The 13,229-nt window shown below is 38.2% G+C and overlaps 2 protein-coding genes across 4 annotated transcripts; both read right to left on the bottom strand.

Moving 5' to 3' along the window:
- Nucleotides 1-855: 855 nt before the first annotated feature.
- On the bottom strand, nucleotides 856-3,926 carry REME1 (Pentatricopeptide repeat (PPR) superfamily protein). Its single transcript, XM_088948217.1, has one exon. The coding sequence runs from the start codon at nucleotides 3,525-3,527 to the stop codon at nucleotides 1,590-1,592; it is 1,938 nt and encodes a 645-aa protein (XP_088804343.1). The 5' UTR covers nucleotides 3,528-3,926; the 3' UTR covers nucleotides 856-1,589.
- A 620-nt stretch (nucleotides 3,927-4,546) lies between these two features.
- On the bottom strand, nucleotides 4,547-11,687 carry LOC148877545 (ubiquitin-like modifier-activating enzyme atg7). 3 transcript variants are annotated; one of them, XM_088942134.1, is made up of 15 exons: nucleotides 11,464-11,674; nucleotides 10,349-11,194; nucleotides 9,438-9,655; nucleotides 9,005-9,196; nucleotides 8,871-8,925; nucleotides 8,677-8,771; nucleotides 8,302-8,491; nucleotides 8,082-8,187; nucleotides 7,850-7,994; nucleotides 7,613-7,771; nucleotides 6,953-7,141; nucleotides 6,543-6,743; nucleotides 6,340-6,455; nucleotides 6,040-6,199; nucleotides 4,547-4,900 (listed from the first exon to the last, which is right to left on the bottom strand). In XM_088942134.1, exons 3-15 carry the CDS (start codon nucleotides 9,501-9,503, stop codon nucleotides 4,730-4,732), a joined length of 1,845 nt encoding a protein of 614 aa, XP_088798260.1. In that variant the 5' UTR covers nucleotides 9,504-9,655; nucleotides 10,349-11,194; nucleotides 11,464-11,674; the 3' UTR covers nucleotides 4,547-4,729. The 3 variants fall into 3 exon arrangements, with proteins under 3 accessions (XP_088798260.1, XP_088798262.1, XP_088798259.1); XM_088942136.1 differs by having other exon boundaries at nucleotides 9,438-10,028; nucleotides 11,464-11,665; XM_088942133.1 differs by lacking the exon at nucleotides 10,349-11,194 and having other exon boundaries at nucleotides 11,464-11,687.
- Between the last annotated feature and the right edge of the window lie 1,542 nt (nucleotides 11,688-13,229).

Below are 13,229 nucleotides of genomic sequence, written 5' to 3'. Positions count from 1 at the left end.
GCAAATAAAATTGCATTGCAACAAAAGACAGCCTTAGTAAATGGAGAAGACCAACTTCTTTTATACTTTGAACCATGGCTGCAGGAAATAAAAAGAGAACATCAACCTTTATACAACAATGATTCCTGGACGATTTGAAGGAGTATTATTTTTCTTACTTTTTGCAATTTGTTCGTTTTCTCATAACCATTTTACATGCAACAAAACAGAGCCGTAGTAGAATTCATACAAGTGCCAATTTTATTACAGTCAAGTTCAACCAAGGCAACTGATTCTGTCTGTTTAAGTTTGAAGCACACAAAAACTTATTCTAGCTGTTCTCTCTCTCTCTCTCTCTCTCTCTCTCCTTTTGTCCCCTTTTGAATGTGCTGAAACAAGGCAATAACAACAATATTTCTCAATGATTACACATTCTTCATCATCTTCCATCGATCAGTGTTTATGCCCTTATCGGAGGCTGACTGTATATCTTGGATTTGCCAGTCAAAAAACAACCCATGAAACTTCCAAGTAACAAGTTAGTGTGGCTCAAATGGAATCTCCAAATTCCTCTCTTCATTGTAGACTCATGGGAAAAAAATTGGTATTCAGATTAGATGAATTCCAATGACAATGCCCCACCCACACCAGTGATAAAATGCATGGGGCCCACAGTGAGAGGTTGAGTGGTTGTGGATTCCACAGCCGCGTTCAGCTAACCTTTCTCAAAAAATTGGTCCAGAAAACGTGCAAAAAAGCTCAAGCTATTCTCGTTCCTTCGGATTATACAACTAGAAAAGAACTCACATTATGCAATACAGGAAACGATGGGATGAGAATGTAGAAGAGATAAGAGATATAATGCTACTAAAAGAATGAATAAGAAATTGAAATGAGAAAGAATTGATCCAAACAGTATAAGTTGTAACTTTTGTCTGATACAAGCAAAATCTATATTATTCATAAGTAAACATTTTCTATGGCAGAATAAACTTCTCGTGTAGAATGGCTGGTGATGCATACACAACTTGATAATTTATGTCAGAAGCGATAGAAAAGGTCAAAGTCTCTTATACCTCAGAGTGGTCAGTGAACTTAGTTTTCTGTTCAAATCATCTCATAAAAGCTTATATTTGATTTCAGGTCAAATTGCCTTCAGGTCTAGTTTATCAGACAAAAATCAGTAAGGCAAAATAGGATATCCATCTCTTGACATGTCCAATTCAGTTGTTAGTTCATCTCCTTGATGTTGGTCACCCAATCACCATCCTGCATCTTCAGGTAGCAATTATCTAACTATGAATTGAACCCATCACACATCATGGCCATGAAATTAAATTGAATCTCTCTTAATGACATTAAGTGATGACAAACTGGTGAACTTCTCTGTCAATTATTCTATGCTTGCTACCAATTGAGACTTATTTTTTATGCTTGCTCAGAAGTTCTTCCCCAAATAATTTAGAGACTGGAGGATCAAGTAAAGCTCAGACCAGCATCCAATTCTGCAGCTACTAAGACCCATCCTTTGCTTCTGTGGTTGGGCACCCATACTCAATATACTTGTCCAACTGAATTATCAAGAGATATCATGCACTTCTGCATCTTCCCTACCAATAATCCCCACAAGAGCAATGCCCATCTTTAAAATGGTGATACCGGATGGGATCCCTAATAACAATATGCCGTTGTGAAACCTTGCTGACAAGTTTTGCAAAGGCATGGCAGTCACCACAGATTCTGAGGTTCTTCATGATCCTAACAGGTTTTTCACTTGCTACCCTCATCAGACCAAACGCAATAGCCAATTTCTCACTATGGTAACGGAGGGAGTCTTCCTTCTGTTCTCCCTCAAGATCCTGCATTACAAAATTAGTGTCTGGGATGTAACCCACCTCCATTATTCTTTGTATCAACCTGTTTATCTCTGCAACAATCTTATCTATTTGTGGGTGTGATTTATCCCCCAAAACAAAGGTATGAACCTGCTTATCAACTTCAATCCAGCTACACCCTGGATTTTTCCTCACTCCTCTGTCTCTCATTATTTTCCTTACATCTGCAACATCTTCCCATCTCTGTGAATTAGCATAGATATTAGATAAGAGTATATAAGTTCCTTCATCTTGGGGTTCCAATTTCAAAATTTGCTTTGCTGCATAGATTGCCAGATCTACATTTCGGTTGGCTCTGCATGCACTAAGTAGAGTCCTCCAGATTATCACATCCGGTTCACATTCCATTTTGTGGATGAACTTAACAGCTTCATCAAGCTTCCCTGCCCTGCCAAGAAGATCAACAATACAACCATAGTGCTCTCTTCCGGGTTCAATCCCATAAAGCCTGTTCATTGACTGAAAGTAGTACCACCCATCTTCTACCAACCCAGCATGGCTACAGGCAAAAAGAACACCTAAAATTGTAATATAGTTAGGCTTTTCTCCAGAAGCCTTCATCAACTCAAATAAATCAAGTGCTTCTCGGCTGTGGCCGTTCTGGGCCAAACCTGCAATCATTGTGCTCCACGAGATCACATCTCTCTCTGACATGCCATCAAAATAGGACTTTGCATCCTCTAAGCTCCCACACTTGCAATACATATCGAGGAGTGCATTATTCAGGATCAGATCTCTCCTGAACTTCAGTACATGGGCGTGAACTTGCCTTCCCAATTCTAACAGTACCAGACCTGTACAGGCCCTCAAAACACTAGTTAGTGTAGCCTGATTTGATGGAAAACCAGCTCTCTTCATGCTCCTGAAGAGATTCATAGCTTCATCTCCATTTCCATTCTGAGCAAAGCCACCAATAATCGAGTTCCAAACAACCAAGTCCCCAGTAACCATCTCATTGAAGACACGAAGTCCACTATACTCTTCGCCCCATTTAGAGTAAATGTCAATCAAGGCACTACGAACAAAGACATCAGAATCTAAACCAACCTTAATTATACTACAGTGGAGCTGTTGAAGGGTCGGCGACCCATCACAAGCTCTGAGAACAGAAGATAAAGTGAACATATTTGGTCTCACGCCGTCTCTTAGCATTAGAATCAAGAAATTCAAGGCTTCTTCTTTGATATTATTATTAGAATAAGCCGAAATCATGGTCGACCATGAAACAACGTTCTTTTCGGGCATTTTATCGAATAATTCCCGTGCCTGGTCCAAGAGATTGAATTTAACATACATATTGATCAAAACGTTAGTTAAGAACGTTTGGGGCTCGTACCCATTTGAAAAAACATGCTTGTGAACGAGCTTGCCTTGTTCAACGGCACCATGCGCTACGCAACACTTGATGAGTTCAGAATATGTAATGGAGTCGGCCCAAATTCCGTGCTTCTGCATCAAATTCATGGCGCTTATGGCCCTTCGAAGGTCTCTCTGATAGCAGAACTTCGTGAATTCATCGAGCAGGTTGGTAACACTTGATGGGTCAGGTAAAGGCTGCGTGGTCATAGAGACAGAGAAATGTAACATAGGAGGGAGAACCGCACGGACGTAATTGTAAGATGGTGGGAAACATTTGAAGATGGTTTTTCTCATAACGTTCGAAAAGTTGGAAATTTCCTTGGATCTTCTTCGAACGAAAAGCGTGGCTGAAGATGACTGAATGCATAAGCTAGATAGGTGTTGAGAATGCTGATGAAATCTGGCTATTTCTTCGAATCGTGAGAAAATGATGCTGCTTAAGTTTTAAACTAAACTTCATGGTTCATACAACTTGTGGGGGTATGCTGTATGCATCATACGATAGTTGGAAATCTAGGTAGGAGGCTTTTCAATCACTGAAGTGGAAGTGAAAGTGATTACTTCTTAATCTGCTCCACTAGAAGTGCCTATTCGCTCTAGTTGGTAAGCTTTGCCTTCGATGGAACACCTGTGTGTCACGTTTCTTAATGCCCCAAACTGGGCAACGGTGTTTTTCACACGAGATTGGCTTATGCAATCGTCTTCTTTTGAGATCAATTGCGGTTGTATCCTGACGTTCACCCCAAGGATTCCAACCACAACCAATCAGGGTGCATTTTGTGGTGCTTTGCTGCGTTTGATTGCAGTACAATTTTATTTGCCCTGGTACAAATGCATGGGACGGCAAATGAAATGAATGTAAATTACTAAATTTTGGTTTTATTTTGTTTTGGGTTTTGTTTTATACTATTTCAGGACTTATCTTTACTTCATTTGTAGTGCTTAATCAATCAGAAACTTGTTTTGGGGCTGGACCACACCAATACTCATTTATTTGCATTTGGGAAATAAGTCCGAATAATATTTCTGAAAATATGCACTTATTGAAGAAACAATTTTCAATAGTTAATGTAGATTAAAAAAATAAAGTGCTTATTTTGGTTTTAAAATAGCAAAAAAAAAAGTGTTTATTTCCTTTGTGACCCCTCTTGACCCACCACATTATTTTAAAAATATTTATAATACCCATACTTGAAATAAATGCTTTTCACCAAACACTCATGAATAGTTTTTGAGAAACTATTCCTTTCCCTTCATTTTATTTGATCAAGCAGAGACCAAAAGGGAAAATCCTGCTAAAAAAATTCTCAGGCTTCACCAAGAAATAGGGACATGGTTTTCTTAATATAATGATCAGATGTACACGAGTGATTACAAGAGACAATTTTCAATAGTTAATGTAGATTAAAAAAATAATAATCAGCAAACTACTTTCCACTAGATTTTGCACAATTGACATGTACTTTTAGTACAAAGAATAATGTGTAAAGAACCTATTAGATCTCAGCAGTACCATCATCACTGTCAGCATCGTTATCCCAATCCAGTTTAAAAGAGCTTGCAGACTTCATCAACTCTGTTAGTCCTGTGAGATCCTCTAAATACGTAGGGTGGTTAATAGCTTGGAGAATAAAGTCCATCCCCCTTTTCCTGTACTCAGATATCACCTGAAACAAGGCAATGCATGAGAATTTATGGAACAAAATCAATATACGTGAAGAAACAAATTTATGCCATTAAACCTGATGTACTTATAGGTATTTGCGCAAAGTGTCTGCCTCATGAGTACAAAAAATGTCAGAAAGGGTTCTAGGTGGGAAAGCTTCAAACCAATTGATCAAACTCATGAAACAACCAATATTCCTTGCAATGTGAAGATGCCTAGACTGAAGATGATAACATCATCTACCAATGGTTGTACTCTTGCATGGACAACATTTTAAAACCAGGATCGACCTTGATGATCAGGTCACTTAGCCAAGGAACTAGACCTTCTGGATTCAGTTTAAGATTTGAGAGAGGCCAAAACCAACAGAACAATTTAAGAAAGTATTGCAGTCTCCTAAATTAACCAAAACAGTAGTGACCACTGATATGAAACAGAATCAAAGAAGAGTGCAAATTCAAATACCCCAGAGAAGAAACTTCCCAATTTTACTTGGTTTGGACTTTCCTTATTAAGTTATCCAACAGTTGTGACCACTGATATGAAACCGAATTAAGGGGTGCAGATTTAAAATTTTAAATTATATGCCTAAGAGAAGGAATTGCCCCCCTTTCACTTGGTTTGAACTTTCCTTATTCTCCCTTACTCCCTCCCTCTCTCCTTTTTCTCTCAAGCATTATATAACAAGTGTAGAAAGAATTAGAACACACATGCATGACTTGTTGATTTAATTTCTTATGTAGCATGGATTCCACAGACCCTTTCCTGCCTATTGTAATATGTGCAAATATAAGATATCCCTTTGTTCAATCGAATAAAATGCCCATTATTGCATGTATTAATTCTTGACACTTCTTAGTTGATTTCATTGCTTATATAGCATGGGTTCCACAGAACCTTTCCTACCTACTGCAAATTTGTAATATGTACAATATATCCGTTTGTTCAGTTAAATAAAATGCCCATTATTGCATGTATTAATTCTTTACACTTTTTATATAGTACCGATTCTATAAAACCTTTCCTCACTTTTCTCCCCAAAATCTTGAATATCTAATACCCCATTTACATGCCAGATCCTGATCTTTGGTTCAAGCCTGCCTTGGTTTAGATGGCTATGATATCAGCTGAGACACTTACAGTGCTGCAACAGGCTGTACAACTATTAGAGGAATGACCAACAAGTGTCATTTGAGAGAATTGAGAAAGGGAACCCCGGATCTGATGAGGAAGAATACCAAGTGGTTGCTCATTGCTCTCCTCACCACTGGAGCTGGCAATCTCACCTGGGGCAAGTATCCTGTAGAAACCCAATCCAATACCACAATGTCAATCAAAATGTGGAAGTGACTAAAATCTAACACTAATCACATGTGAGTATTCATGCCATCAGAAAGACGCCAAGACATCCAATTGGCCTTTGTATTCTCAAGGACTTACCCATCTGGGTGATGCAAAATTCCCACTAACAGCTCAATGGCAAGGGCAGAGGCAATGGGAGCAAGTCCTGGTCGTGTAACAGTGCATTGTTGGTCCAATGTGCGGTTGGCAGTTGACTGCACAAAGAAAACAGAAATTACTCCGATGATTAACATATTTACTGGATGCCATGGGGAAAATATATTAGGCTTTAAGAAAATTACATCAATAGGAGCAACCACATCATTGCAGAAGTAACAGCCTAACCGTTGGCCTCCATCTCCTCCTGATGGGGATAAGTTGGCTATTGAAGTGGCCAAAGCATCTTCATCTTCACCTTTGTTGTCACCACTAGAACTGAAAGGACCAGCTCCATGGCGCATAACTACAAAGCTGTCAAACCCTAAAGCTGCAGTTATAGTTATCTGCAAATGAAATAAATGAATATGCCATCAAAAACAGTTTAAGATAACAAGTGTGTTGCATCTGAAGTCTGAACTGTCATTCTGATCCATGTGGATCATTAGCCAGATTCCTTGTTGTAAATGCTAATAACCATGACAATACAAAGCTCACTCCCCAAGAAACAAATAAAAGACCACCAAAAAGAAAGTAAGAAACCAATAAGATAAACCTTGTTGGTATTAGAACAAAAAAGTGTTGGAAGCCATCGACTTTCTCTTGTATCAGTCAACAAGAATACTGCATCATGAGAAGCAATCAAATCTTGAAGACGTTTGCAGTCTTCCACCACATTATTTTCTTCTTGGGCTGCCACTGGGTGCCCAGGCATTGGTATTGCCATTACAATTCCCTCAGCTTCCTGCAAGATATAGCATAGTTGCATGGATTGAGAAACAATGTTTTAAAATATAGAGGAGCAGGCAAGGCATGAGGACCTTTAGAAGCATGAGGCATAAGCCTTGAGGTATGAAGCTTAAGCTTCACTATTGACCAATATTAAAAGAAAACATAAAACTAGTATGCAGCAAGTATAGGAACATCCATGAGATGTACACTTTAGGTAGAAAATGCATAAAATTGAAAAAAAGAAAAAGAAATGGTTACATAAACAAAAGAGTTGTGAATATTATGAGCTTTGGAGAAAGTCACCACATTCTTACAAATCATTCAATAACTAATAAGAAATGTTGAGCTAGACAATAAAAACATACGAGTGAAAGTTTTTCGTTTTTCTTTCTTCTTTGTTATTTATTTTATTGTTTTTTTTTTGGGAGGGTGTGTGTGTGTGGGGGGGGGGGGGGCGGGAGGGGGATGGGTAGTAGAGAATCACCACAGCTGGAAATATTTTCTTGAGACTGCTAGCTGCTGCCATAGCTTTTAAATAACCACCATTGAGGCAATCATCAAAGGTATACAAAGACTGTCTTAATGGATTAGACATAGCCACCCGACCACTGTCAAGTAGCGTAATTTTCCGGACACCCCAAGCCTGCAGGTGGATATAATTTAGCATCAGGTAACGATTAGAAAGTGAGAACTGTTTTTCCACTAATCTTTAGATACTCACCATAAGCATACGAGCAACCTGGCACCCAAGTGTCCCTGCTCCTAAGAGAAGGCATCTGGTAGTTGACAAGATATTTAGATTTAAAGATGGCAAAGCACGCCATCTCATGAGTTTCAAATTCAAATCTGCTGCAGATGTGGCCAACCTGTGAAAACTTTCTGTATATGCTTAAAAAGGGTAATAAGAATTACAAAGCTTTTATTAAGTGAACATATGACCATCTAGTATGTACCTCATTGGATCCATGGATTCAGCAAGCCTTATACACCTGGGAACTTTCTTGTTTCTGTTTAGCTCCCATCCCACAGCATTGGGTACAGATTGACAATCTCTCCAGCCTAAACAAATAATCCACAAATTAAAAGATTTAAGAGTGAGGGAAGCAAATTCAAAATATGCAAAAAGAGAAAATCAATTAGAAGTGAGCCATTACCCATTTTCTTCTTCTCTACCTTGTGGAACTGAAAGCAAAACTTCACCAACAAGGGACAATCCCATATCTGCAAAGCCTCGTTGTTCTCGGTAGCATAGAAAACGAACCCTCTCTAGGTTCCATCTTGAATAAATGAGTGCAAGAAAGTTGCGTAGAGGCCAACCGGGATTATTTGGGAGATGACATGGATCATAGAAACCAAAAATAATCTGCAAGCACCAAGGGTGTAATGTTATGGAAGAGACAGACCAAACTTTACTTTTAACAATTTGTCTTACATATGCTTTATAGAGACAAATCTGTAACTTCCACAACAGGGAATCTCAATATTGCTCAGCATTAGTGATAGATGACATACAATTTTCAGAAAATGCTGACAGTTTCATGAACAAACCTTTTCACCATCACCCTGGAAAGCATCCCAGTCTCGTAAACGCCTAATAGTGGCATGTGAATTTGAAGCAATAGTAACTAGAAAGAATGGTATATCTGCAGTGGATTGAGTGAGTTAGCCTCTAAGAAAGAAATAGCAGAGCTGAACATTATGTATAAGAAATCAGATTGACATGACACAACCAACAGTCCAACCTGCAGTTAGACTTGAGGCACGCCATCCATTACAAGCTGCCGACAGGGATTCTGCCTACAGGTTGTAACAATATTAGTGACATCAGTAACGGAAACAGAAGAAACTAATAGGCTAAAGGAATCCTCTTGTGCACCTCTTCTAAGCTGAAATACTGTGAAGCCGGCTGCAAATCAATCAATGTTGCTGGAGGATCAAGCACAAGAGCAGGAAATGCAAACCAGTAATGAAAACTCCACTTTTTCAAGTCAGCAAACGAGATGAGAAGGAATCTGGAAAGCAAGGCAGCATCTTCCTGAGCTTTTCCAGAGCAAATGTCGTCCCAAATCTAATGGTAAATAAAGTGTTAACATTGGACGTGAGATTAATAACTATATTTTGGTCAATTAGTGTTTTTATTCATCTACATTCACAACTGATGTTTTAGTGCTAGACTAGCATAGAGCCGTTAATAACTACATGAGAGCAATCCAACTCATCTCCCATGTGGAAACATAAAAATAATGAAGAAAGAAAGAACAAAAGAAAGAAAAAACTGACGTGACAAATGAAAATTAAAATCTGAATACCTTCTTTGCTTCTGCCTTGAGCAAGCTCTGTTTATCAAGGGCATGGAAACTCTCCAGTGTATTCATGTTGTACAGTATGCCTGGAATAGGACACCTGTTCCTATTACCACGAGTTACTATTGATTCTGATGATTGTTCACTTGGTTCATGGGGCAAAGATTCAGAAAGAAGCGTTAAATGATTTGAAACTTGGGCATGAGAGCAAGGTGCATAGAAACCTGTTGACACAGTTGATTCATGTCTTAGAAAAGCTGACAGAAAATCATCCAAGAATGCAAAACAAGCAAAGAAAAAATTTTCAAGAGGTCAGAAGAATAAACTGCTTTGAAATATCATTAGACCATATATATTTCCAGGCTTTACATTATAGTTTGAGATTGACCAGTCATAGAGGAATGATAGACAATCTAGTTTATTAACATCAGCTCAAGTAGAAGTCACCCCATCACAGAACCTCTTATTTTCAAATACCCAGTATACTTTCCTTCATAAACAATCCATATAAGTTCCTAGAGGTGATCAACTCCTGATTTCCATAGATGCCAGCTGTCCACTTGAATCTTTAATGATCTTAAAAAATGAATGTTAAACCTGTCATTGACCTTTTTTGTTAGAAAAAATGGGATAATATTGTTATTATAAACAAAAAATTACAACCACCATTTCACGGGAAGCTTTTTCCATAATATCACAAACTACGTGGAATTTTATCCATCCATACTTTACCTGCTCTAACTTTTTCTTGCTTCTTTAGCTATAGCATCTGTCAACGTGTAGCTTTCCTATATGCATGTATATATACAAAAGACTTGGAATTCTACCATCTAAATATATAAAATCACCCCTAAAATTCTGAACACCATGGGGGTTCCAGAACTGTAAACAAAAAAGTATAGTTGTAGATCAATCACCTTCCACTATCAAGTTCTGATTTTCTGAATGCCCATCGCCAATCTTAAACAATCAAAGACAGCACAAAGTTTTATTTTGACCTTGGATCCTTTTCTAGCATTTCTTTGGTAGGCTCCGATAACCCTCCCTCCACGATCTCAAGATATTCCACCTAAGGGCCATTATCCAATGATGGTCCTGATTATTTGGGGTCTTGGGAAGAGTAGACTGGCTACAAACTTAGCCTTTGGTTCTGTTTTTTTTCCTTCTTTTGCTTCTTTTTTTATTTGGGCACAAAGTGGACTCTATCAGACTCGAACATCCATTCTCACACTTGTCAACACGGTTCACCATTGCACCAAGCGATGATCCCTAAGGTGGAATACTCCTCCTGCTCCTGCTATATTAGTTGACTCAAGAACAGATCCAACAGTGTTCAGTTTGACCCATCCATAAGGCAGTCGATTCCACCCAATGGATATCTCTTCTTTAGCATTATCATATGCATTTTGTTTCTCAATGTTCCAAAAACTTGAACATTGTTCAGACTCCAACGCCTTCCCCATGATAGTGGATACCAATTGGTTCAGTGCTACAGTGACATCTTCGAAGCATTTTTTCATTTCTAATCTTCCATATTTGCCAAAATGTTTATCTAGCAACTTTCTTCCAGAATTCTTCATCTTTAGAATCAGAAATTTTGCTGCAAATACATATTCATGAATGTAAATTTGAGCTGGACAGTGTAAAAAGAACTTGCTAGCGGGGGAAATTTGGATCTCTGCCTAATTTAATGGGGCATCATGCAGTATAAATCCAACTTCACATCTTCCAGCATACAAAAATTGCCGGATACCGTCCGTGAACTGTGAAACAAACACCAAACTAATGGATAAACTTAAGTTTCTGATAAAACTAAAAAGACAAAAAAAAAAAAACTACAAAGAGAACCCGTAATAACAAAAACAAGAACATAATTAAGCACAAGAAAGGAAATCTACAAGAGAGCTTAGAAAGGAAAACTACAAGAACCCACCAATTGAAGAATCAAAAAGAAATGAGAAGAAGAGGAAAAGCATAGAAAAGAGAATTAAAGTTAACATATGTTAAGAAATAAAAAGAAAAAGAAACTTGCCCTTGATGGCAATAGGCGACTGATCAATCCCTAAGGTATCGAGCTTGAGAGAAGATAATCTCCGCCAGAAACCCTCGTCGACGGCACTTTGAAAAGGTGCGAACTGGAGAACCCGTCTGTTTTCTTTTTCCGCCATTGTTTGCTATGCTTCTTCGTCTTCAATTCACTCAACTCCTCCACCAATTCACTCACTGTCTCTTTTAATTTCTTCAATTGCTATAATAAAACTGAGGTTATTTAAATAATCATTATAGATAGGCGACTATGCGTTCGGTTCGGGCTGTCACATGGACGTGCGAGCGAGGGAACTCGGCCGGTCCAAATGTTCGCTTTGCCTTTGGTCACCCACCTCCGGGTTGCAACCTCGTAGCCATAAATTCCAAAAAGTCAAAAAGCTCCAAACCTGAGGCTAATTCCGAATTTATCAATCGAGGCCCAATCAAGCTTAACTTAACACAACTCAACAGGGCAGGTTAATCAGGTTGATCGGATTTAAAAGAATATATAATTCTACATAATCATTTTATTGAGCTTCATAACCCAATTTAAAAGTAGAATTGACCGGAAATATGCATAGGGGGTGTTCTTTTTTCGGATTTTGAAAGGGTAGAAAATTCGTCAATGGGATTTTGATTCTCATTGATCAAGAATCTCTTATTCTTTTTTTAAATTTATATGGGGATCAAGAAAAGTTCATTTTCCTGGGTATCACTTACCTGGATAAGTGATACTCATCTCTTGGGTGGGTAAATAATTTTCCCACCTGAGGGGGAAAATTGCCAACATTTAAATGGAACAAAAATACCCCTTTAAAAATGAATTTTTATGACTAAAATGGTCATTGCCTTATTTGCATGAGAAATAAAAGAGCATGGATAAATGCACTTATTCGGGTAAGTGTTTCCCAGGAAAAACTCACCCAGGTAATTGCATTTACCTGGATAAGTAACTTATCGAAAAGCGAACAAGGCCTTAAAGCCAGGCCTGTACTACCCAAAACCTCAACTGAAGCCCAACCCAAATTTTGATCAGACCCAAGAAACTCGAGTTGGATTTACCCAAGTTGCACCCTTAATATATGACTTCTTGTGCCCATTTAGGAGGGTTTCACAGTGAAGCTTTTGGCTTTGGGAAATGGGAGGTGCGTCACCCAAAAAGCCTATAAACAATGTTTCTATGGTTTTCGAACTGTCATTGACTCGGATGGTCAGAGTGTTTGGCCCGATAACCGTTTAGGCAACTGGTTTTGTTTTACCCCAAACCCAGTCCCTAGTAAAAACCGTTGAATTGGTCAACAACCCATTGATTTGGGTGGTCAATCCGTTCAACGGTTTTTTGTTGTTTTTATTTTTAATCATTTTTTTAATTTTTATTGTTAGAACATATTATCCGTTTGAATCAGACGGTCGAACCATTAACCCAAAAACCAATTACCAGAACAGTTCCGTTTTCAGATAATTTTTTAAAACCATGATATTTACAAATCAATAGCATTGAGCTTAATGTGGGAGTAGTAATCTAGTCTCAAGCCCCAGAATTATAAAAAGTTATTTTATCATAGAATAAAGACTAATATGTGATGCAAACAGAGCAAAAGGCATCAGATTGACAACTCAAAGCCAGACTAGCATTTAGCCCAGCACGTAAGCCATTGCTTCCAAAGTGAACTCTTCATTCTTCAATGAAACTTGTTCAGCCAAAATTAGATTATATCCAACTTGCCTGTTAAAAGACTCCATTCCGCTCAAGGGGACAATATTTTATCT

This window comes from Nelumbo lutea, chromosome 1 (genome assembly GCF_056320005.1).
Source record: "Nelumbo lutea isolate HS-2025 chromosome 1, American lotus-T2T, whole genome shotgun sequence".
Classification (NCBI taxonomy): domain Eukaryota; kingdom Viridiplantae; phylum Streptophyta; class Magnoliopsida; order Proteales; family Nelumbonaceae; genus Nelumbo; species Nelumbo lutea.
Note: the sequence above shows the minus strand (reverse complement) of the source record. Positions and strands in the feature narration are given on the sequence as shown.

Excerpts from the sequence above, each read along its gene's own strand:
- LOC148877545 (XM_088942133.1), bottom strand. The coding sequence starts at position 11,599 with ATGGCGGAAAAAGAAAACAGACGGGTTCTCCAGTTCGCACCTTTTCAA. Across the intron at positions 7,142-7,612 it reads AGAAAATATTTCCAGCTGTG|GAAGCTGAGGGAATTGTAAT; the intron begins GTGATTCTCTAC and ends TATATCTTGCAG. Across the intron at positions 4,901-6,039 it reads GTACAGCCTGTTGCAGCACT|GTGATATCTGAGTACAGGAA; the intron begins GTAAGTGTCTCA and ends GCCTTGTTTCAG.
- REME1 (XM_088948217.1), bottom strand. The coding sequence starts at position 3,527 with ATGAGAAAAACCATCTTCAAATGTTTCCCACCATCTTACAATTACGTC.